The sequence below is a fragment of the Manduca sexta genome, chromosome 4 (genome assembly GCF_014839805.1).
Source record: "Manduca sexta isolate Smith_Timp_Sample1 chromosome 4, JHU_Msex_v1.0, whole genome shotgun sequence".
Taxonomy (NCBI): Eukaryota; Metazoa; Arthropoda; class Insecta; order Lepidoptera; family Sphingidae; genus Manduca; species Manduca sexta.
In genome coordinates, this window is record NC_051118.1 from 6,824,022 (window position 1) to 6,848,724 (window position 24,703).

The window sequence follows — 24,703 nt, forward strand, 5'->3', positions numbered from 1 at the left end:
ATCACATTCTGGTAAAAGAGTTTCAAAAAGTGTTTCATGCCATATTTACTTAGCCTTTATTATTTTTTATGAAAGTGCTATGTAGAGTGGGTATAGTTCTTGAAGGATTTTTTTCTGGTTTATAACAGTTTACGTGGCCTATAATTCTATAAATTATGTTATAGTTTGGCATTTTTAGTAGAGTCCATAATTCATAGTACTTTACTACTTATCCATAACATAGAGGCCTACTTAGAATTGATTAACCTAAGTATTCATTATCTATCTATGTAAATAACGTGTTAGTATTCCAAGGGAGGGCTGTGGGTGGTGGTGGTGGTGGTTTAAAATTTCTTTTACTTTAAAAGTAAGTGAAGACAAGATTTCGCAATCCAAGTATACTTAGATACTTTAAAAATAATTAATGCTATCTACACCGTTTACTTGCTTATATGCCTAGTTATCTACGGTAAATTGTAACATCCTAGGAGAAATGATACATTCCATCAAACATTATCCAGTCTGAGTTAAAATGCAATCACAAAAATATGTACCACCGAACATAATCGAGGGCAAAGAAAGTTAGGGAAAACGACGCGACGAGATGACCAATCAGCGGGAACCGGTCGCTGCGCATACCGCGTCACTGACTTTTTGAAAATAGAACACCCGTACATTGTTTACGAAAAAAGTTTGTATAGTTTATAGGCCATAGATAAGATTTAATATTGTTTTGATAGAAAGGTAATGCAGTTCAAGATTTTCAAGGTGTTTCTTGTTTAAGCTTTGCCTGCGTGTATTCGGCAGAGCTCAGTGTTAAGCCGACAGTCGGCACGGTGGTACAGTTGCCGTCGCTCCATATTACATTTCCGTGAAGTTTGTGAAAAAGAGAACAGTTGTGAAGATTGTTATAAAACATTTTTGTTGTCTTTAGTTCCGGTTGGAATTTGTCGACGAAACTTTTTGGTAAATATTTTGTTTTATTTATAAAATTATTGATTTATACACAACTACTAACAAAATTATAATATTACTTTTTAAGTATTTTATTAATGATTAAAATCGTAACGTATTATTATGTGCATAATTTTATTAAATGAATCTAAATGGGAATGTTATTTTATAATTGATTAGCGTGTGCTAAGTAATCTGTAGTCAACCTTAAAAGATAATTATTTAGTGATTGCAAATAATTATTTAACCAGCACAGTTTAGTATTCAACGCAAGATAATGTATACTTAGATACAATAAAAGTCGGAGAAATTAAAGATCTATTAGTAAGTGTGTAACTAATGGAGAAAATTATGAAAGAAACAGTCTTCGAATACTTTGAATTAGGAAACTGAGAAATCTTATTATTAAACAATTCAAGCATCCCTGCCACCGCAGTATAAAATATAAAATAAGTAAAGCTTATTTTAATAAATTATACTTATGCGACAAATAAATAAAAAAATTAACCCAAAGCTACATACATTGGTACTAACTCTAAGAGCGACATTATTCATTTGTACAGAAATCTATAAATAGGTACTAAAAATCCTCGGTAAGATCACATAAGCCTGGAAGTACCTTCCTATATCGGCAATCAAATCGATACAAACCTTCTTTATTTTGGCCTAAGGCAGCATCTTTGAATAACATTTCTGTTAAAAAAAAATAACAACAAATAACAGATGGCCACCTAAAATAATATTTTCGAGATGCATAACTTCATACCCATCGTATCTCGTACCGCGGCCAAGTCCGGCATCTTTATTTAGCATTATTTATTACCACAGATTCAGTAAACATTGGTAAAAAGTTCCCTTCAGAGGCGACGTGTGTTTATATTGTCTATTGTCTGTTGCGTGCACTTATTTGTAAGATTACGCATGCGTACGTGCGGGATATCGAATGACGTCATGGCAGTTTTAATAAAGTTGGAGACGTGGCAAAAATAATTAATGTTCCTTCGGCTTTTTACTTTAAACTTTAGAATATATTTTTTAAATAACGTACGTGATTTTAAGTCTGAAAAAAACGGCGAATGTAGTTTCAGCTTCGTATAGATTTTATTATATCTTTCACTTATTCTCATCATTGGAATTGATTCAACACAGTGGTTAGACTTTGTTTCAGGGTTTAGTAACTGCCAAGACGGACCTTAACTTTTTTGGGAAAATGCTCTACTTTTTATGCAATTTTGAGACACCAGTAAACCCAAATGAATGCGTTTAGCTAACATAACAGCCTCAGTTCCGAGCAATTCGTGTTTTACCGACACAATTATTTGTCAGAGCGGGATTCGAACCCAGAACATCCCGATCCCTAGCCAATATACACTGACACTACAATATAGAGGAGAGTACAATAACATTGTTATCATTTTTATTTCACGTGCACAACAAAGACAAATGAATGAAAAGCAAAATGTTTTTGTTCATTTTTCAAATTAAACTTTACAAATTACAACATATGTAGTTCTGCCTATCTCCACGTTTCGCATTAATCACCATTTCCTTAACAATAAGTATATAATATGTATGCATTTTTTCAAATATGCACCAGTTCATTCTGGGTCACTTCTATCCAACCTCTAATATACGCCCCCTAAAATTATCTTTTCTTTAAAGTATCACAGTTAGGTAGTGAAAGTAACAAAACACTAAAAGCTTTGCACAAAAAAGGCAAGCGACTCCAATATAATGCAAAAAATAACATAAATTGATTGCTTAGATCTAGATCTTGTTTCTAAGTTTTAGTTGATACAGACATTATGAGGATTATTAACGGGCTCGAGAAAGTGACCTCAGTGCACTTGGTAAGTGGAGTAGGGTCCTGTTAGAGTGTCGACTGATGAGAGAAAATTACCCCTTGCTAGTTGATAAAATTATGCCGGCCAGTTTGTAACTAGATACACACTATTTTTCGTTAAATACTTTAAACTTTTTACGGTATTTGTGAATATTATTAGCTATGATATGATTTGATGCGATCACAAATTATTTTCCTTCCTAATACAACAAAGTGATTAACAACAAGGACTTCGTAATATTGAATTCTTTGTAACGTACCTTTATAAAATATATCCATGTTAGAAAGCACATAATGGTCCAATTTATAAGTTGAATATATTTATTAATCTTCGGAAACTTAAAAAAAATATGTTTTGTTAGTAATCACAAATGATATTATGCAAATCAGTATTTTGTTTCGTCGACTCTACATTTTATTACAAAATAGTGATTGGTTAATACCATAGTTATTTAACCGCAGTTAAAACTTATGATGTTCAGTAAAGTAAAACATTAAAGCAGTCAAAAATATTTTTCTATTAAAGCCCTCCATCGGTGAAACGACCTTGATCATTTCTTCCATTATTCATACATTTATAACGCACGAGTTACAGCGGGAATATGCAGATTTATGAATCATTAAAAAAATATGACGTTTAAAATATATTTAAACGTCATATTTTAAATATATTTTTAAAATATATTACTACCAAAATATTCCTCATTAAATTTTATATTTAATAGTGTTAGTTGCAATTTTAAACTATGCGTACTTTACGAGGAGATGCACTGAATCAACAAATCAATTTTCATTAAAAAATTAACGACATTATTTCACCAACTTTACATTTTAATTATAAAAGAAATAAAATAATATCTATAAATAATAATGAAACAATCGAAGTAAAGATAACGTATTGTAGAACTACGACGTTTTATTTTTTCTCTATGTATTTAAATTTCGAATAGATAGCTTCTAAAAATATATTTAGCGCACCGTTTTGCTGGGGGTAAAGAGAACATATTGTAGAAATATGACATTCATCTTTTATTCTATATCTTATTTCAAACTAGCTTCCGCTCGCAGCTTCGCCCGCGTGGCTTTCGGACTTCAAAAATGGAGCCGGTCGCGAACGTCCGAGAATGTTCGTTTTACGAAGCTACTCGCTAGGTGATTCGCTAGCCTCTAGGTACCAAGCAAGCCACCTGCCTGTGCGTTCGCGACCTTATATATATACAAAAATAATCCTTATAGCATGATTCAGTATTCACGCATGATGGCCAATTATTAGCGTATTTCACGTATAACTTTGCTGTTTCTATACCAATTTCTATGATTCTTTTTTATGGAATATTTAATAATGTTAACTTTTTTAATTAGGGATGACTGAGAGTGTTATAAACGTAAGAATAGACAAATATAATGAGAAAGCCTCGAACTGCTAAGCTATCGGGAGTTACACGTGTTATTGTGAGTCAACCATAAAAGATAGACATATGCTGTCGTGGGATATTTTTACATAATTTTAAGGAGAACATTTCCGTCATACATGATTTCTGTGTAGCTTTAACCATTAAGGTTGCACACGCGACGGAAGCTTAAAAATGCAGTAACTTCTCCCGTTTTCCCAACATTTTCCTTCACTGCTCTGCTCCTATTAATTGTAGCGTGATGAAAAGTATACTATAACCAGCACAGGAGTATGACAAATAATTGTACCAAGTTTCGTTAAAATCCGTCGAGTAGTTTTTGTTTCTATAACGGTTATACAGACAGACAGACAGACAGACAGACAGACAGACAGACAGACAGACAGACAGACAGACAGACAAAAATTTTACTAATTGCATTTTTGGCATCAGTATCGATCCCTAATCACCCCCTGATAGTTATTTTGGAAATATATTTCATGTACAGAATTGACCTCTCTACAGATTTATTATAAGTATAGATATACTAACCCCCTTATTCATAGACGTTTTTTTATCTAAGGACGGAGTAAAACTGTGATAACAAGTTTGTGTAACAGAGCAGTATCTCAATATTAGCCAATCACAACGGCCCTATGGCCACTGCGAAGGCTGCCATGCACTGAGAAACAGACTTGTGATCACAGATTTACTCCGTCCATACATAAAAAACGCTATGAATAAGAAGGTTAGTTTGTAAAAATCATTTAGCGCACCGTTTTGGCGAAGATAGCGTCTTAACAATAGACGTCAATTTACAATGACGACAATAAAAGGTTATTACTTTCTTTGGTAGAAACTAGGTCGCAAACATTCTTTATAGCCCATTGTGAAAAAGTGAAATTATTTATCTTTCACTTAGTAATGAGTTTAAAATTGCACTTTTATTGTGGGCCGCTTGCGAATTTATTGTCGGTGATACAATTTGATGCCCTCAAAATATATTTAAAAGTTTTTATGGCTGTTGTTATCAGCATCTAGTTGTTAATTTATTCAAAGTAACTCATAAAATTTATTTATTTTACGCGTGGAATGTTTGGAAATTTAGTCTATGATAGAGTAAGGTATTCTTGGCGGATATTTATCATTACTTTTATAGGGTTTATATTCTTGAAATTTTAGAACCCATACATGAAATAAATAATATTTTGAAATTAATGTTAATTGAGTTATATTAAATATTAATGGAGCGAAATAGACATAACATACTGCAAAACTCCTTAAATAAAGATAATAATTCTTATATATCGTGTAACAAGGTAAGGTGCGTTCGGGTAAGATCGGATACAGGGTAAGATCGTATAACGAAAAAATACCTCGAATCTATGCTTATTTTTTAGTTTAAGCTATGTAGGCGGCTACGCTGTCTCTTTTTGCCCCACCCTATATACCACAGTTGATACTAAAACCAAGAACGGGTGCGCTATGTGCATTCGTGCGCTCTTCTTAAGATTTTTGACAATTCTGTTTGATTTTGTGTACCTTATCATACTAGCATTAGAAGCGTTATTAGAACGGAGTCCGAACTTATCCCGCGAAGGTCCTATCTTTTCTAAGGGTTTCAAATGTCTATACTGATATTATCATCTATTTTTAGGCTTACACAGAGAGAATTGGAAGATGATTAAATTATAACATAAAGTAGCATTAATAATAACCAGTTTCATGTATAAAATGTTGATATCGCTTAAATATTTTATGAGAAAAAAAATATTTTCGAGACTCGTCGCAACACACCGAAAAACCGTCCGAAATTAGCCGAATGCACTCTATCCTCACCATTTTTTAAATATTGTAGACCCTTTGAAAAGATTGGTTTATCGGAATGTTCTCGTATTTTTAATTTCATTTTGAGTTAGATGAAATCGAACACTGTTAGATAGGCGTTTTTAAAAATATAAAAGATTTTGATGTATATGACGATAAAAGAACCGATATATATTTAAATAGAGTATAGTAAAGTCTGGCAGATATTTAAATATTAATGATATAAAATACTTGCTGTCGAAAATTTATTGGCTGATATTAATTATTACGATTTATCCACGGTTTTATTATAGAAACATTCTAAAGCGCGTCTGAATAGAGATTTTAGAAATGTAATACGCATCCACGATAGTCTCAAGTAATATGCGTTACCTGCCTGACTGAATCGACCTCATGTTGCTTTTGTATTTTTTTTAAATTGTTTATACTCAGCCATTCTTCGCGCATATCGCTCGTCTGTGTTAATTGATTTGCAACACCCATCGATAATATCGAAGAACCTTGAATACGATGTCAGCCTTATAGGTAGAGATTTAGAAAGAGTGAGGGTGTATGCCGTATGGTACTCAAGAAATCTAATGCACAACGCGACTGGAACAGCAAGCTACTACAGCAGAAACCGATTATAGTGACTTCGGTTATAGCGCCGCATCGTTTATAACGACTAGATGATAATGTCCCTGCAAATAAATGTATTAAAAAGAATATCGTAATAACGATGAAGTATCTGATATAACGTCTATGATTCATGGTTCCTTTAATGTCGCTATAACCGAAATTTACTGTACTTTATATTGGTGTTCTATGAGATATGACTGATATACCCAACCCAGTCATTCTGAACACTATTATTGTCTCTACAATGTGACTATAAAAATTATACAACATATTACATTACCAAACAAAATTCTTGTTTCATCATACTTACGAAAACAATTCGAAGATTGTTTAGTTTCAATAGATCCGTGATCAAAACCGCGGGAAAAAACTAGTTTGGCATGACATTGTGCCGTGTTGACACAACACATCAGCGCTATTATGTTAATGATTGGGTAAGTCGCGTGTTAAGTCGTCAGCCGTTGCGCTGTTGTCAACGAATTAGGCAAGTGAGTCAATGTCATACAGCCTGATTTATGTGATTTCCATACTGTCTGATGGACAAGACTTTATTATTGCATATCCAAGCTTGATGTTTGGAATAGGTTTTGAAAAAGGAACCCGGATTAATTGGGCCTCTGAATATTTATAATTCATCTTACCTCCAGCAACTAGAAAGTATGTAGTGTTGCGACAATATAGCGGGATCGGCGTCGGTTACTCGACTCTTATATAACCTACTAGTTCAAAGTAATGGTTATTTCGCAAACCGTTCCCTCTTAGTGTGTTATGGAAACCAATGTAAACGCCACCACGTTTTCCGTTACACAAGATTATCAGAAACTTTGCCGAAGTATCGTCTTTTTAACCATTTCCTCTACATATTAAAACTATGGCCGCAGCTTCGCTCGCCTAAAAATGTTTTCCGGGATAAAAGTCTCGCTTTGTATTTTTCCAGTATAAGTAGGCTACATCACTCAGGAGCAATGAATTCCTATTAATTAATCATACTAGAAAAAAAAAATAGGTTCGGTAGCTCTTGTGATTAGTTTAAATAAACTTCGAGCTTTATATTATTATTATATAGATGTGAAGAAAAAAATATATCCCTGTTTAAACATATTGCGCGCACGGATGAGTGTGAGATTTTGCATAATTGAAGTTCATGTATACCGATAAAAAGAATTAAACAAAACTTAATTCCGAAAAAGAATTTCATGAAGTAGAACAATTGTCACAGAGTAGAAAAATTTCGCCATTATTTTAAAATTGGAACGTCCACTAAGCCACGTTCATGCAAATCACATGTAAATCTATATTGTCTATGCCTATCCGTGTTTCAATGCCATTACCACACACAAACAGTGTTGCATGTTTGAACCACCCCTGTATAAATCCAGCGCGTTCATTACATCGTTATTTACTGCTCTCTGCAAGTCCCGTTGCAGGCACAGTTACCGCTGACTCAGGCTGTTCCCATTATGCTCTGTTGACTGTAATGGTCAAACTTTCACTGCATGTCGTGACGTTTTTTTAGATCTTGACGCGTTTTTCTTGATAATTTTGTCCTTTTATGGCTTAAGTCTGGTTTGAGGGTTAAACTTGACGTAAGTGCTTGATGACTGGAATTAATTGTCTCTGGTATTACGCAAAGAATGATACTATTTTTATTTTTTTTCCTTTATGGCTTCGCTGTTTAGTTGCATTTAGCCAATGTCGAGTTAGAATTATATTTTTTAAATTAATTAGCTTCCGCAGTATTGTTGGCTTTCATGTTCTTACTTTGAGGATGAAAGTGCACTATTTTTTTTGGAATATTTTATATTTTCTCAAGTAATAAGAGTTGGCCTACTCACTCGAGTCATTGTGGGATTGAGAGGCAGGATAAAATTATGAATAAGCGCATCTGATAATGGGGGCAGTAGCCCCCCTAGTTTTTATTTTAATAAAAGACCATAAAAATAACGATGTAGAGGTGAATTGAAACGTAATTGTTTATCAAAACACGAAAAAATATCCATTACAGTGACCCACGTGACCATTTTGTTTTTTTTTTCACACACATTGCAATAAGAGGCTGCGGCACATACATCGATAACTTAGTGTTTCAGTAATTAAATTAGTTTTACTGTCATGCAGTACTAATTGTTGGACTTATAGTAAAGTATTACAATATTTAAAAGAATTTATAATATCATAGTACTGTACTAATTTTCAATTTATATAGGTAGATATTGTCGCGTATTTTTAGGGAAAGGAAGACGAGGAGAGATTGAGAAACTAGTATATATCTCGACATGTTATATATGAGTAATATGATGTTCATACGTGAATATTGTAAAAGAGTTAAAAGGACAACTAGTTGGCTTTGATGTTAAATCCAAATTCAAAATTCACCTATATTGATTTCCATACATAACTAGTATAAACAATAATTACAAGATAAAACTGTTATATTTCCAATTCTAAATATCAATAATACTAGCCAGAAACTAGTGTTCATCATAAAAATGATTACTAGGTATAAACACAACACCAATCTATTTTCAGATTTAATATTTCATCATCAAGATGCTTCAAATTAGTTCGCAATGTTTTGCTACCAGGAAAACATAAAGCCGCGATAGTAATGCTCGTAAATCTGACCAGTGTTCCTGGTTTGTTAATACGAGCATTGTGTATTGTAGCAGGCTGTATACGGATGCTAATGATGGGTCGACACCATGTATATTAATGTATTATTTTGTATGATCTATTAATGATAATTAGGAAGAGGTAGTAGCTATTATGAATCAGAGGTAATGTTTTTTTTGCCATTAGGAACACGCTACGACGGCAATAGGTGAATTTGTATTTTATACACATTTTTAATTTCAAGTCTTAATTTTTAAATTAATTACACAAATAATGTCTTTTTAAATTAATTACATAACTCTATGTCATATCTTTAATTGTTTTCCACTTTTCTACTTTAAATTAGGTAGTATTTGTTGTTATAAATTAATTGTTTATTGGTTTTAACTCTACAATTTCATGTGAAAGTATCATTACTCAAAATAGTTGTCACATAAACTTATTCTGTGGAGTTTTATTTTGAAACCTTGATTTATCCACTAAGTATGTCCTTCTTATATTCGAGTATAATTGAGGTATAAAAAATAAAAGTGAACTATACCTATAACAAAACATTAACTTTTCGAATTCCTTGTCAAATAATTGTCCCACAGTTTTATATCACCCCACTGCACCTGATGGTAAGTGGAGTGGGGTCCAATAGAATGTCGATTGTTGAGAAATGATTATCCCTCGATAGTTGACGCAATTATGCCGGCCTGTTGGCACCGGATATACACAGGCTGTTTCTGGAACGCGGCACACTTACGTGATCCACTATGGCAGGTTTTAACACCTTGTGTACGGAGGTCGCTATCCTGGCGGATATAAAATATATCCTACCACTAGCAAGGGATTATATTTGAGTCAACGGTTTATTGGCCAACCGTAGTAAAATCAACTTTTTATCACGGTCTGTTTCACGGAAAGATTAACGAACAGACAAATTTCGCAATCATTTTAGCTTTAACTAGATTTTCTAAATACAGCTGTAAAATTTACAGATTTAGAATTAGGGTCAATGAACAAAAATATTAGTTTCTTTTACGCGGACTTAGAATAATAAAATTAAAGAGTTTGTTGCTTAAAAACTATTTCGATTTCTTACTGAAAATTATATTATTTGACGAGAGAATCAAAATTTTGCGCTGAAATCTATTAAAGTGAGATACTTAAAATATCGATTATAATTGTATTGCAACTAACTAGACTAATTCTTCGCTAATCAATGATCCTCGTTATTATATTACAAATCTTTGAACTGAAATGGTAAGCTATTATCAAAATACCTGAGTTTTTTTTATAATATAAAAGTTTTTCCCAAGTTTAAATATATTATTTATAGATTTTTCCAAAGGTCAAAGACAATATTTAAAATCTACAAAGGTTCAACATCGAGTGTGCCTTTCGTTTTTAATTTATGACTAACAATGCTAAATTAGTAAAATACTTAATCCAAATAGTATTCAAAACTGTACTTCAGCAAGTTTAAATGTGTTTTCAAGAGAAAAGCAAGCTCGATAGAAATTCTAACCGTAATAATATAGAGTAAGATATCACCATTCTTGAAGATATAGAACAATAACTAAAGTCAGTTGAGGACTTGTTTATTCGTTTCCTCCATCACCGTGCCGGGTCTACTTACAAGACCACCCTGTTTTGCGGAATACTAGGTATTACTTGTAGCTTTACCCGCGTAAAAGTCTAATTACCAAGAAAAAAAATAACGTTTATTACGGCGTTAATTGTTAGAAAAATTAAATGAACGTTCAAGTTTCGGAAACATGCGAACAAGTAAAGAAAATCCAAAGAGATTGACGATACTACGAAAAAGAAAACACCTTTATTTGAAATTAAAGTGCGACATTTTACATATTTTAATACTTTATCTCTGTCTTAGATAAAGACATTAAATAGTATTAGTTATTTATAAGATATGTATTTTTAATATGACAATATGTCATAAGAAAGCAGCTCTATCATAGAGCCAAATGGTTATATAATACCTTTTTGAATATGGAACAAAAGAACATTTCAAAATGAACGCGCCTGTTTATTTTTATTTTCTTAAGTAACGTAGTGCGGTCACAATCGACCGAAAAGGTCATATTGGTCAATACCATTTAAATTGGGTATTTTGTAAGCCTGTGACAAATATTATAGCTTATTGCTTAGTTTGACTCATATTTTTAAATTTGTGTCTCAATCATGTTTTGTTGTATATTTAAGAAATTAAGACCATAATTAATTTACGATGATTATAATATTCGAATGATATATGTATATTATATTGATTAAGTTTTGTTCGCAATCTCGTCAGCATTAAAGTGCATTTTTAAGATAAAAAGTTGCGTATAACATAGTTACAGAGATCTAGATAACTTTAGTATTTAAACCAATGAATATAAAACAGCTTTATAATTATAATAAACCATAATTTGCACGCGACTTCGCCTGCGTTAGCCAGTTCCTTTACAGATGCCATCACTAGGCTTTCGATAATTTGCATCTCATATCTTAAAATGACATTTAACATAAACCACAACTCATTTAACTAAACAGATAATAATAACAATAAAACAGACACTTTCTATCATAACAATGCATAAATTGGAATAATTTACTCCATATCTGTTGCATGAATTATTTTTAATATTATAATTAGAAGTTTTACAAGTGGTTGGACTATTTTACAAATGTGTTATGTTCTTTTCATTTGGACTATAAATAACATTTATGTGTTTAAAAATAATTTATGTTAGAATATTTAACAAATATCTTATGTTCTTTTGAAATGTGGTAATAAAATGTTATATGTTTAAAAGCAATTTGTTATACCATTTATCATTTGTCGTCTTTTGTTGCGCTTATATCATCTGTATGTAATTTTCTTGTTCATGTCGTCATCTTTACTTAGTATTTAGTATGAATATACTGTATGTCCCGTACTACCTAATTCCTAATGTCAATATTAGGTACAAAGCTTCTATCTTTGGGTGAGGTTAGGTTAATGTATAGTTCTAAGATATTATGCTAACAGCTATATATATATAGATACTACGTACTAGATTTGGTGTTCCGAACATTCACTGTGTTCAACTGAATTGAATTGCAATCCATACAACTGCCTTCGTATGGTGTCAATATTGACAGGTTTTAGTTTTGTACGGAATGGCGCTCATAATATAAGAACTCGAGTCTAAGTGTAAAACTGGATGTGAATAAAACATATTAGTCAAATAAGTAAAATTATTTGTTGTTCAAGTAAATAAATAAATAGGTTATAAAACATATTAGTCAAATAACTGAAATTATTTGTTGTTCAAGTGAATAAATAGGTTATAACGGTGACGTTTTCGTTGCCATTTTAGTACAGATTTTGAATAAATAGATTATAGACGTTCGTGTCTATAGAATATACGTCAATGGCCACTAAATAGTTGCGAAGGATCCATATAACTCGATGCCTGCCGGCTTCCTTGTATGTAGAATCTAATTATCATTGGAGACTACGACTCGGCAAACGGACTAGAACGCCCTCCAGCTAGGTGGAGTGAGTGAAGGTCGCTGGCAAGAACTGGATGGGACAGGCCGAAGACAGGGTGAAATGGCGCATATTGAAGGAGGCCTATGTCCAGCAGTGGACAAAGAGGACCACATGAATTTAGATTTGAGGGTTCCTTTTTCCCTCTCCCATCTGTTACAAGAAACTGAATGCAGATCTCGTTGTCCTGCGCAATATGATCTTAATTAATGTGTCTCACGTCAATGTCAGATAATTTGACCTATGTTAATTTCCTGTCTTATGTAATTGTGATACGTGTGAATATTAATTGTCTGATGTCAATTCTAATAAAATGCTTAGTAGTACTGTGAGTTCTATGGTGTCTAATCAACGATGAAGGGATGGTATGTTATTTCTAAGGTAATAACTTTACAGGTTCATTTTACCAATTCTATATTGTTTCTTTTAGCTTAGGATGGCAAACGAGCTTTTTTGTTTGTATGAGAGTTTGTTTTTTGGAACATGCTCAACTCAGGAATTGCTAAACCTATTTTTTTATTAATAGGAAGCTACGTTTATCCTTAATGCTATAGGCTACTTTTTATGCCGGGGAAATATTTATTCCGAAAAACTTTAGTCTGTTATAATATGAAGAAGATCATATTATATGATGATTGACTAGCTGGTTAATATATGTTTTAAAAGACATATAATTTGAAATCTCTAGGCTTTGATAACAACAAATAAAGTCAGAAACTTTGTGAGAAAACTTTTAAAATTATTATAATATATTTGTATATTCATCGTTTTGTGGAAGTTAATTTACCTTTTCTTCTATGTTTTTGTGATATCCAACTTAATTTTTATTTATCCTGAGAGCTAACATGGCCTCCTTACTCCCAAGTACCCGTCATATGGGTAAGAAGGAAAAGTAAAGTCACACAGGTGAGTGGTTTCTCAAGGAAAACATCTTTTCCCTTCGTTATTGGAATAAAAACAAACAAGTATAACTTTCGAATGTACCAAACATTCGAAAGTTATACTTGTTTGTTTTAGTTATATTTTAAGCTATATAATATACCTACATCTTCTATTTGTTTCCGTGTCTGTTCTTACCTTGGAAGGGTAGACAAAAATACGAAAAGAAGTATCACGATTCAGAAAATGTGTTTTATTAAACTTTCTTTAACATCAAATCTAAAACTTAACTTCAAATCTAGAGAGATAATAATATAAAAGGAACATAAGCAATAGATGTCTAGGTCTTGGTAATGAAGCGGAGTCAAATGTAAAATAAAAGATTTGACTTAAAAGGCTATTTCTGTGCTTAGCAATAGCTTAAAGCATAACTGATTATATAATCGCCTTGGGAATTTCCCAAAATTAATAAATTACTTTAGTTACCTGACTTCTTCCTTTTTTCTTTTGTCCTTTGCAAGGCGAAGTATTTCTGCAGAGCTCGCAATTTCGATCCACTCGCGGATATTCCGTAACCACAATTTTTTCCTTCGACCGGTTTTCCTTTTGCCCGCTACTTTTCCTATCATGAGTCCTGTTCTAACCTGACCTTCACAGTCGCTAAGGGTCTGTTTTATTCGTGGTCAAGGGATAGTCATAATGACGCATTGGGCGGAGTAAACGGAGTCCTTACGAGTAGTCGAGGAATAGTTTGTGATTGAAAATTTGTATTTCATATTAATTATTTCAATAATGGTCGAAATCCGGTAACTTTACATGTTATATTGAACTGAGAATCGAACCTAGAAAGTCACGATTCACTTCCCACTCACGCTTCCACTAAACTAGTGAGGTGATTATGTGGATATGAATTTATAACATCGCCGTTTGCGTGTACAAGATAATTACTTATGCAAGGTATACTACAAATAGAAATAACTTATATACAATTATGTCCATTGACTTATTAAAATAACCTTAATGGGTTTTAGTAGATTATATTTTTTGATTACATTGATACCAAATTGTGATTAATAAAAATGCGTCTTCAATAATAATAGCTATGCAGTCGAAATAATTAAATATTGTTTACATTTTAATACACTGTATATAGTTTAATCTTATCTTTTCTATATAAAAATGAATACCTATTTTCCTTGGTCACGCCATCACGCGTGAATGGCTGGACCGATTTCACATTTTTTTTTTTTGGTTTATTATTGTCAGGAGAAAATTCTTATGAAAGTAAAATCAAAAAATTGCGCGGAATATTAGAAAATTTAAGAAAATTAACGACAATACTAATTTTTCATATTTTTTTTAACTGTCAGTGGTTTGAAATAACTGTCAACGATCGACAGAATGCGCGCGTGCATACATAGTTAAGACGGGACAACGTCTGTCGAGTCAGCTAGTTTCTAAATAAAATCGAATTACCCAGTTATACATTTATTATGTAATCCCTGTTTAAATTTGATCGATCATAAAAGTGGCTTCACGATGTACATAACTTTATGCTAAATAGTATTCGATGATGATAATATTTTACGTGTAACTTTTGCCTGCTTGCTGAGATTGTTTGCAACGCAAATATGTATGCTAATGAGGTATATTTTGAAGAATATTTGAAGTCCGTGAACTACGAATTATCTTAGATATTGATGTAATATAGCAGTGTTAGATAAATTTTCATTCATGAAATGAGATAAAATGGAAAGAATTTGGAGAATAAGTAATTAGTTTAATTGAAATACACAATATTTATAATATAACTAACTAACCCGACAGACGTTGTCCCGTCTTGACTATGAATTTGCAGCGCGCATTCCGTCAATCGCTGACAGTTATTTCAAACAATTGACAGTTATATAAAATTAATATTTTCGTTAAGTTTTCTTAAATTTTCCGCGCAATGTTTTGAATTTTTTCTTTCATAAGAACCTTCTCCTGACAATAATAAACACAACAAAATAAAAAATAGTGAAATCGGTCCAGCCGTTCACGCGTGATTGCGTGACCAAGGAAAATAGGGATTCATTTTTAGATATATAGATTTCCCAAAAGTTATAACTTATAACCTGGTTAATTATCATCTTCCTACCTAAAACAAGAGGGCATTACCAACATAACTAAGGATATACGTCCTATACATACAATTAATTCAGATCCAAACCCTATTCCCTTCCTTATTGTTATGCGTACAAGTATACTATAGAGTTGTAGGGACGTGTCGCAATATTTCGGGAGTAACGGTGCGGGTGCGTCGACCGCCAGTCGTCTCTCGACGTTGTGCCAGTGCCGGTGAGAGGTGCAGTTACCTTATCATGGTTCTGAGGTATACACATCTATATTAAAATTGTTTTTTGTTTTGTGCTAATTTATTGAATCTATAATTAGTAGAATTTGGTAGAAACGTTATTTCCGAGTTCTCTTTTTATTTTACGCGTATGGAAACGCGATCAGAAGCTAGCTAGATTATGTTTACGTTCGGTTACAGATAATTGGATGGATTTTATCCATTAGTTTTGCTTCTATGTATTGTTTGTGTATAGTTTTAATAATTTTAATAATGTTTTCGGTTGTAATTTAGGAATAAATGGATTTCAGCATTCGTTCAAATATGTTAAATAATCTTTTAAAACTTTTTATAACGTTCGTTGATATAATTTTATTTAAATTAACTTCCCGAATACATAGGACTTAGGAAGACAATATGAGGCATTCTATTATGGGCCTCAAATCACATAAAGGAGAATTAATAAACAATATAGTTTATATTTTAGATAATTACCGCCACGCGTATCTTTTATTTTTATTAATTTTATGTCGTAAATGCAGTAGGCAGCCCAAATTTGTATTACTTTTATTACAACAAATTTATCGATGCCTCATTAGTTTCCAGTTTAGAAAAAAGATTTATTATCTTTAAAGTGTCTCTAAATTCCACAATAAATCCAAAGTAAACCATAACTACCCATTGACCGGGCTCGTAAAACCATATTCTAATATAAAAACAAACGTTACCTTCTCTGAATTAAAGTTTAAACTCGATTAAACTCAGCACTATGACGTTAAAAAGAAGCTAAGGCAAGCGCATACGCACGTGGACTAGAAATGGATTTATTGATAGCACCGCGGTAGATAGCGGCCAATGGAATACAAAACAGTTGTAAACCGTACTTAAAAGAGACATGAAACAACAAAATTATGGACGGCTATGGGGTCCTTTACCTCAGTTTGTTTTATTGAACCCGATTGTCTTTTGTTAGTCAAGTGTGGACAGCTTTTATTGTTTTTTTATTGTTACAATTTTGGTGTTGTTTGTGATCGAAGCGCTATTAAATCCGTAATTAGATGTATTTGTGTGCGGCGGTAGTCCAGCTGGGCAAGTACTCTTTGGTCACTCGGTATTCTAAGATCAGATATAGAGCTTTTGACCTTAGTAATTATGACGACTCTGACAAAGGGTGAAGAAAAAATAAACGAAAATATAGAGGAGAGTGCTAATAATACACTCTTCTTCTTCTTCTACTTTCTTCTAAGTCTTTGCATAACAGTTCCTATATGAAATATGCTAGTTCCACTTATTTATAGTCAATATTCCCCAAGCACTTGATCGTGTAGACGGTAACATTGCAATTACTACCTCCCAGAGGTCAGTAAGACTGGTTGACACTTTAGAACCTAAGGCTTAATATCTTGTTCTAAGGCTTATTCTAATGGTAAATAACGACACGTGGTACTTATTCACCTAAAGGGGAAAGTGGGCCAGTGAAAGTTTGGCAAGCTTGACCGTTTGAAGGTCACAGATGTCTCGCTCGATTTGAATAGAAATTAGTAACGCTTGCGAATTTTGACTTTCGATTTTAGATCAAATTGGATCATCTTGGATGTTATTAGTGGCGAAAGGTGAACTTTTCCAAAAGGGAACCCAGGTATAGGTATTAGTATGCATAAATAGGATCTGCAAATCGTTCTAATGATAATTAGTTTCCTCATAAATTCTATATAAAGGGAAGCCTATAGGAATCGGGTTAGACCTTCGCCACTGGATGATAGTGTAAAATAGGCAATTAATATTTCCAACTCCTTCCTATCTTTCTATTTATTTGACTTGACTGAGGCCCGGTGTAGAGTGGGGAAGGAGATTAGAGAAGGAAGAGTGGCGGAATGATGGATACTTCCTAGGATAAACGGAAGGGAAATGTTCGAGGGTTTTTTTAGGCCTCAGTGTGAGTTTGTAACTTAGGAGTATAATAATGGAGAGATATCAAAAAGAGGATGAGTCAAAGGTAATGATTAAATATTACAAAAATCATTAAAACAGATAAAGTGATGATTTTTACTACGATGGTATGTTTAAAACATCTTGGTCAGATACCTAGATCAAATACCGTATGACGGAAAATTTGTTTAAATAAAAACGAGTTCATTAATAGTTTACAATCAATATTTAACATATTTACGTCATTTGGTACGGAGTTAGGCACTTTACATAATAGTGTTTACTTCTTAAATCAACCGAAGAAGCTTCGTATCAGTATTGAGACCATAAATAACTAAGACAAGAAGTTTACGTACAGAAAGTAAATCAAATGTCTATTTAGGATAAAGAGAAACAGTTACACACATTCTATTTCATCCAAACAGAAAGAAACAATTTATTTTTGAATGGTTTACTTTTGATCTGAAATAGATCGTAGTTAATAAGAAATAGAATATAGTTTTAGTTGTGGTTGTATGCTTATCCTATAAGTAAATTTGGTAAGGGATGAGGGATATATGCCTAATGTGTTGCGAATTTAGCCTGTTATTAAGTTCTTGGGAACTTAGTAATTAAATTTGGAATAGGGTATACTACTTTTACAAATAAATTAAGAATAGGTAAAGCTTTAGGGAATTTGACTATATTCTTCGCCCTTATCACTATATATACTTATATCATTAGCTGTTGAATTTTATTTTTTTTTCTTCATGCTAAAACACTGCATTTGAGTGATATAAATGTATAAAAGCCGAAACAGACCATCGCGTACCATATGTGTTGCTAGGATCTATTTTTTTAATACGATATTAACTTATTTATGGAAGCATTGCTCAATCTTTTTAACCAACTTCAAAAAAAAGGAGGAGGTTATTAATACGACTTGTACTTTTGCACTGAAAAACATTATGTTTTATTTTTATTAAAAATCATCATCGGTTGCAGGTTGAGTGTAGCTGCTCTAGAGTTTAGACCAGGGATGGTGAACCTTTATTGGATAAAATATTATCCTCTATGGAAAAAGTGTGCTTGTAACATGTCATCCAGCCGGCCTTAGCTATTCGAGCGCGGCTTTTCTGACGACCTTTTTTTTAGGTCATACATTCTCAATTATTATTGCCCGATGAAAACAGAACAGAGTAGACGAAAAAAATTAGTACTTAATTTTGTTTTTATATACAAGTATAATAAATAAGTAGTTTTTTTATTGTGCTACTTATTATGGAAATCTGTCAAATTCACTATTTAAGTTTGTCATGTGATCTATTCGTATTATAATAATATAGAAATTAAAATAACAAGAAATATAAAATTCATTTTAATATCTGATAATATATTTATTTTTACTTAAGAGGTGTTTCCATTGCGTAGACATTCCAAGGCATGGCCTTGACTCGTCATAACATTTAAAAAATAAAACGGATTTAAGAAAGACCTCGCCTCTTTTGAATTTCCTTGTGGTACCTATTATATTGCATTGCTTACCTATAGATAGGTGAACAGGAAATTACGTAGATACCTTTAAAGCGGAGAAATGCTTTTAATATCGATAAGTATGTAAATGTTTCAGGAAATTATTAAATTGACAGTCTAGAAAATTTTCGATTTGAATGCAAAGTTAATTTAATATATAGGACTCTTAAAAATATAATTTTGTCGGCATATTTTCCATTAATAAAAATAATATTTTAGCGGCTTATTTTAGAAAATTTAAAAAATTACCTTCTAACTTCGAAGGTAATAAGTAATAGTATAGTTTGTAACAATTATTGTCCTTATAAAACCTTTTAACAAAAAAATATACTGTCTTCGAAAGCCACTAAAAGAAAAAAAAATTAACGTTATGAAATACCGAAGCTTTCATGCACATAGGCATTTCATTAAAATTTTGTAGCCAAGTGGCGTATTAAGTATCTTTAAATTTGATTTACAGATTACTTGGACTAAATTTGTTGTTTTCATTCACAGATGTCTCTGAACGTTAATATACAGGGATTAGGCATTTATTTTACAAATAGCTATTACCATTGTCGGATGCTTTCATTCACAGAAACTTATACAGGATCCATGAAGAATTTTGGGGACCAACCTTCCTATGCCCTTCTAAAGTAAAATAAATATTCCAGTTATACTTATCGAAATAGTCACATGATATTTGAAATTTCTATGAGATCTGTAACAAATAAAGTATCAACTCTACTAGAATAAAAATTTAAATAACCATTATTTCTTTCCAGATAAACAATGGCAACCACAGTCCTCCAGCCCGAAGAATGTCGCAGAGAGCATGAGCCCAAACCCGACATCATAGACTCTCCGCGGCTCACTGATGATGAAAGGGTGCAGATCCTGGAAGCCAAGGAGCGTGAGACGGGGGACTTGCCCCCCGAGCTCCGGGAGAAAGCCAGGATGGAGCTCAGGGAGGAGCCCGCGTTAAGAGAACAGGCTTTGGCGCAAATGAGACATTTTATTGACAAACACCCGGCTATCAAGAAATGTAGGACTGGTAAGTGATTAATAGTTGCTTCATTTTGAAAGTAAATTCTATGATAGATTAGCAAGTGAGTTACTATTAGGTAACCATGATTGATCAAGTCGACACATCCAAAGAAATTTTAGTGCTTAACCGATGTCTTAGGCTATGGTATGAGAATTATCAAAGGACACAGGTGACAGAACCTCCGTGATATCACAGGTCAGGTCAGGTCACAAGTCAAAAGCAAACAGTCAGAATGCCAGCTCAATATACAACGCTCCTTATTGAGTCCATGTTTGATAAATCAAAAGAATAATTTAAATACCACCTTTCTGACGCATAAACATTTCAAATGCCCTTAACTCGTGAGAATGTCCACTTATAATTCACGTCACATCAAATGTAAATAGTCTATCCGTCCGTCCGTCTGTACGTGCCCTAGAATTACTTCTGTTGAATATTTTATACGGGAAACTGTTAGTATATGTCGCTCACGAATGCAATTGGTAATAACGCCTGAAATAATAATTGTTTTATTAGATTGTATGGAAAGATGTATTTAAATGTAGAATTTACTTTAATGTCTTTAAAATCATTATATTGAAGATCTAATTCAAGAGATCTTCTTTATTATGAATATAAATAATTTGTCTGATCTAAAAGTGACTTATCGTATAAGTTCATTTGGATTTGTAGAAATATATTTCCTACAGAAATCACTTTACTTATTTGGCTTCACTTCTACAAAAAACTAGTTCAGATACATAAAAGAAAGGAATGAAGAATCTTTTATTTCTTATTATAATTCGCTTAACTTTCCAGACGCACCATTCTTACTACGTTTCCTTCGAACCAAGAAGTATTCGATCCCGCAAGCGTGTTCGATGCTGGAACGGTACCTCACGATCAGACAACTGTACCCCCACTGGTTCCAAAAGCTTGACCCTCTGGACCCTAAGATAGCTGCTGTTATTGACGCTGGGTACTTGGTACCGTTGCCAAAAAGAGACGCTGAAGGACGTAGAGTGGTACTGTCTTGTATGGGTGAGTGTTTTTACATTAACATTCCATTGGCTATCTTATTGTATTCTTGATTTGAAATGGTCTGTGTTCATTGAAGCATATCGTAGATCACTTACGTTGAACTTTAAATATAAATTGAAGTCTACCTTCGTTTTAAAAACAAAAAATATCAGTGTATAGATCTTTTATTTTCCTTTTGAAGACTTTAATGTGAGTCCCCTTTTTAGAGAAGCAGAACTATGCTAAAAATACAGCTTATAGATTCATTATCAATGTCCAGAAAGTAGACATATAAACTTTCTTAAATCAATGATAACTAAATAAATTTGTGTACAGGCCGCTTCGACCCACACCTCTACGACAGCTGCGTGATGGCGCGCGTCCACTCGATGATAGTGGAACTGTTATTGGACGAGCCGCGGTCGCAGCTGCTTGGCTACACGCACGTCAATGACGAGGCGGGTATGCAGATGCCGCACGTGAGCCTGTGGTCGCTTACTGATGTCCGTCTGATGCTGCATTGTATACAGGTGAGAATTAACTTTACCCCCTAACTGGTAAACGTTGTTAATTCAAATCAATTTCTTGATTATAGAAAGTGATTTTGGTAAAAGTTGAACACTGGTTAAGTATATTCATAATGTAGATCAGCGGCTGGTAATAAATGGTAAATAAAATAAAGATAAATCTTGGAGATAAATATCCAACTACAATTAAAAAATATTAGTCGACTGTTTTGGAGGCGTGGTTGTATTCCTTGAATAGTACGACATCTGCTCTCAGGTGTCGAGTTGGTATCCCCGGTTGGGCAAAGTGATATTGGATTTTTCTTCTCAGTATCAGTGGAATTTGAGCCCATCTATCAGATCATGGTAGGGAATACTCACGTTGAAACCTTGTTGCTAGAGTTATCCCTCTGTATGTCCTTTAGGGATGATAGGCGTGTGTGTTATTAATGACAATAAAAATGCTCGATCACTTGAATTTAAAATAATTCCTTTTTCAGAACTCCACGCCCATGCGCCACAAATGCACCCACTTCGTTAACATACCACAATACGGCGTCCGCTTCTTCGAATTCGCCGTATCTTTGCTCAGCGATAAACTCAAGGATCGTGTCATGGTAAGACAATTTTCATAAAAGTAATTAACGAGACCAGCGAGTTAGTTGATGGATAACCTAATAGTAATTGCTAAAAGTCATCACGGAGTACTGCAGGGCACCGCAATGTGATTATCATCTTGCTAGGTTTGATTATAAAGTTCCATAATGACGTGTAATTCCATTCATAACGTCTTTTAAATCTTAACATGATAGTTTTAGTTGTGCTTGGCAGCAAAAATATACAAAGAAATGACACACACTCAGACCGATCTTGCATATAATTTTTGTTTACAGTTCCACCGAGCATGCGACGATCTTACTAAGCACGTGGACCCTGCTATTCTGCCCAAAGAATACGGAGGAACTGTTCCTTTGAAAGACATGATCGAAGAACTCAAAAGGAATCTTCTGAAACACAGAGAAGAACTTCTAGCATTAGATGACTTAAGCATCGACCTCTACGCCTTGGAAAAGAACGACCTAACTCAAGACATACACTCGACCGCGGGCTCATTCAGAAAACTTGAACTTGATTAATTTTCAGTGATAAATATTATGCCGGTATTAATTTTGGTTAGCTGCAAATATGAATTTTTGTTGATGCTATTTATTGGGGTCTCAATTAACAGCCTAATATTTTTCATAACTCAGGTTATGAAAAATATTTCATGTTGGAAAAAATGTTAAATATTTTACTTATTTCAGCCCTGTATGTATTTAATGACACTTTCACATGATCGTTCCATACGCCAACTAAGTATTAGAGTCGGACCAAATTAGGTTCCGATATATATGCTCCAACTGTTGGTGAAACCGAAAAATTCATATTTACGCGTATATAAAAGAGCGTTAGCTTATAAAACTCAAGTTTGTTTGCAGCTAATGTAAAGGCTCAAAATATTTTTTGCTTTGCTCTGGTATATTACTGCTTTTAGCAAAACAAACTGTTGTATGTGATGGTTTGTAACTTTATAGATTAATATTGTATCTTGTAACATAGATCTCATGATGTGTAAGCGAAATAAATTCATTATTAGATTTTATGTTTTACGTAGAATATTTGTATTTTTATGTAACGCTAAAAGAAACTTTGGTATTTGATTCGGGAGTTAATTTGTATGGTAGCACCGTTGTGTACGCCTTTACTATAATTTTATTATTACTTAGTAACTAGAAATCTAGTGACCGCCGTCGGTGGTGTCACGTTACCATTCTTGAACGAGAATGATTTCGTCCAACTGATATATTTTTTGATAAATATTTAAAAAAATATTTTTGTAATGTTGCCAGAATAACTTAAATTATAGCCTTGCTCGCATACTTTTGGGTTAAATCCTTACCCCTTTTTAATTTCATAACGAATGTAAATCCACGATCCAGGTAAATTTGTCGCCATTGCCTTGTTTGCAATTGATATAATTATTATTAGCTATACGATGCTTATACGTAACAAAGCATGACAAGCTTACACAGCTATGATACGAAGCGTTGTATTTTGGTCGCAATTAATGAAATAACAAAAAACTTATTTTAATTTGCGGTGTGAATTATAATGTAGATAGGATGATTTTTCATGTACTGTTTTTAATAATAATATTATTGTGACACAATAAATTTTAGATTTCTAAATAAATCACGATATCAATGTCTATTGGTTTTATTTGAACATTAGAAATGATTTGAATGATTTTCGATTCTTTTGGCGATAATATCTGATGAATCTCACGTTACTACATACTTTGATTTCATTTTAATCTAACGGTTTTTCTTTACAATACGAACCGTTCTATTTATATCTAATCGTACTATTTGTAATATGCAATAAAATTATTTGACTTCCAGAGACACAAACTGCTCCACCCAAAGTATAATCGATTATGACGTATCGATTGATGAGCTTCTGTTTAGTCTGGTTTGCAAAAATATATCCATACATGATCCAATTTTTCGTATTTTATTTTGATCAAACAGTTCGAGCGATTGTTGCATAGTGTATTATTTATGGTTGATCTAAATATACCAACATTATTAAGGGTCATATATATTTACTTCGAATAAGAATATATTTAAACGAGTATAATAGAATATCATTCCGTCACCTAGACCTATTTTATAAAATAGGCAATTCCATCTACCTTTCACAAGCTAAATAAAATAAAAAGAATAGAC

General features: G+C 32.9%; 1 protein-coding gene across 2 annotated transcripts; it reads left to right on the top strand.

Annotated features, from left to right (window-relative positions):
- The first annotated feature begins 729 nt into the window (after nt 1-729).
- On the top strand, nt 730-24,183 carry LOC115454271 (clavesin-2). 2 transcript variants are annotated; one of them, XM_037442566.1, is made up of 6 exons: nt 730-945; nt 20,168-20,436; nt 21,229-21,450; nt 21,766-21,959; nt 22,436-22,552; nt 22,829-24,183. In XM_037442566.1, the coding sequence occupies exons 2-6, from the start codon at nt 20,175-20,177 to the stop codon at nt 23,069-23,071; spliced, it is 1,038 nt and encodes a 345-aa protein (XP_037298463.1). In that variant the 5' UTR covers nt 730-945; nt 20,168-20,174; the 3' UTR covers nt 23,072-24,183. The 2 variants fall into 2 exon arrangements, with proteins under 2 accessions (XP_037298463.1, XP_037298469.1); XM_037442572.1 differs by lacking the exon at nt 730-945 and adding an exon at nt 15,907-16,001 and having other exon boundaries at nt 22,829-23,084.
- Nucleotides 24,184-24,703: the final 520 nt, after the last annotated feature.

Bases quoted from the DNA above. Each gene is read 5' to 3' on its own strand.
- LOC115454271 (XM_037442566.1), top strand. From the start codon at position 20,175: ATGGCAACCACAGTCCTCCAGCCCGAAGAATGTCGCAGAGAGCATGAG. The intron at 21,451-21,765 runs GTGAGTGTTTTT...ATTTGTGTACAG, and splicing joins AGTGGTACTGTCTTGTATGG to GCCGCTTCGACCCACACCTC. The intron at 21,960-22,435 runs GTGAGAATTAAC...TTCCTTTTTCAG, and splicing joins TGATGCTGCATTGTATACAG to AACTCCACGCCCATGCGCCA.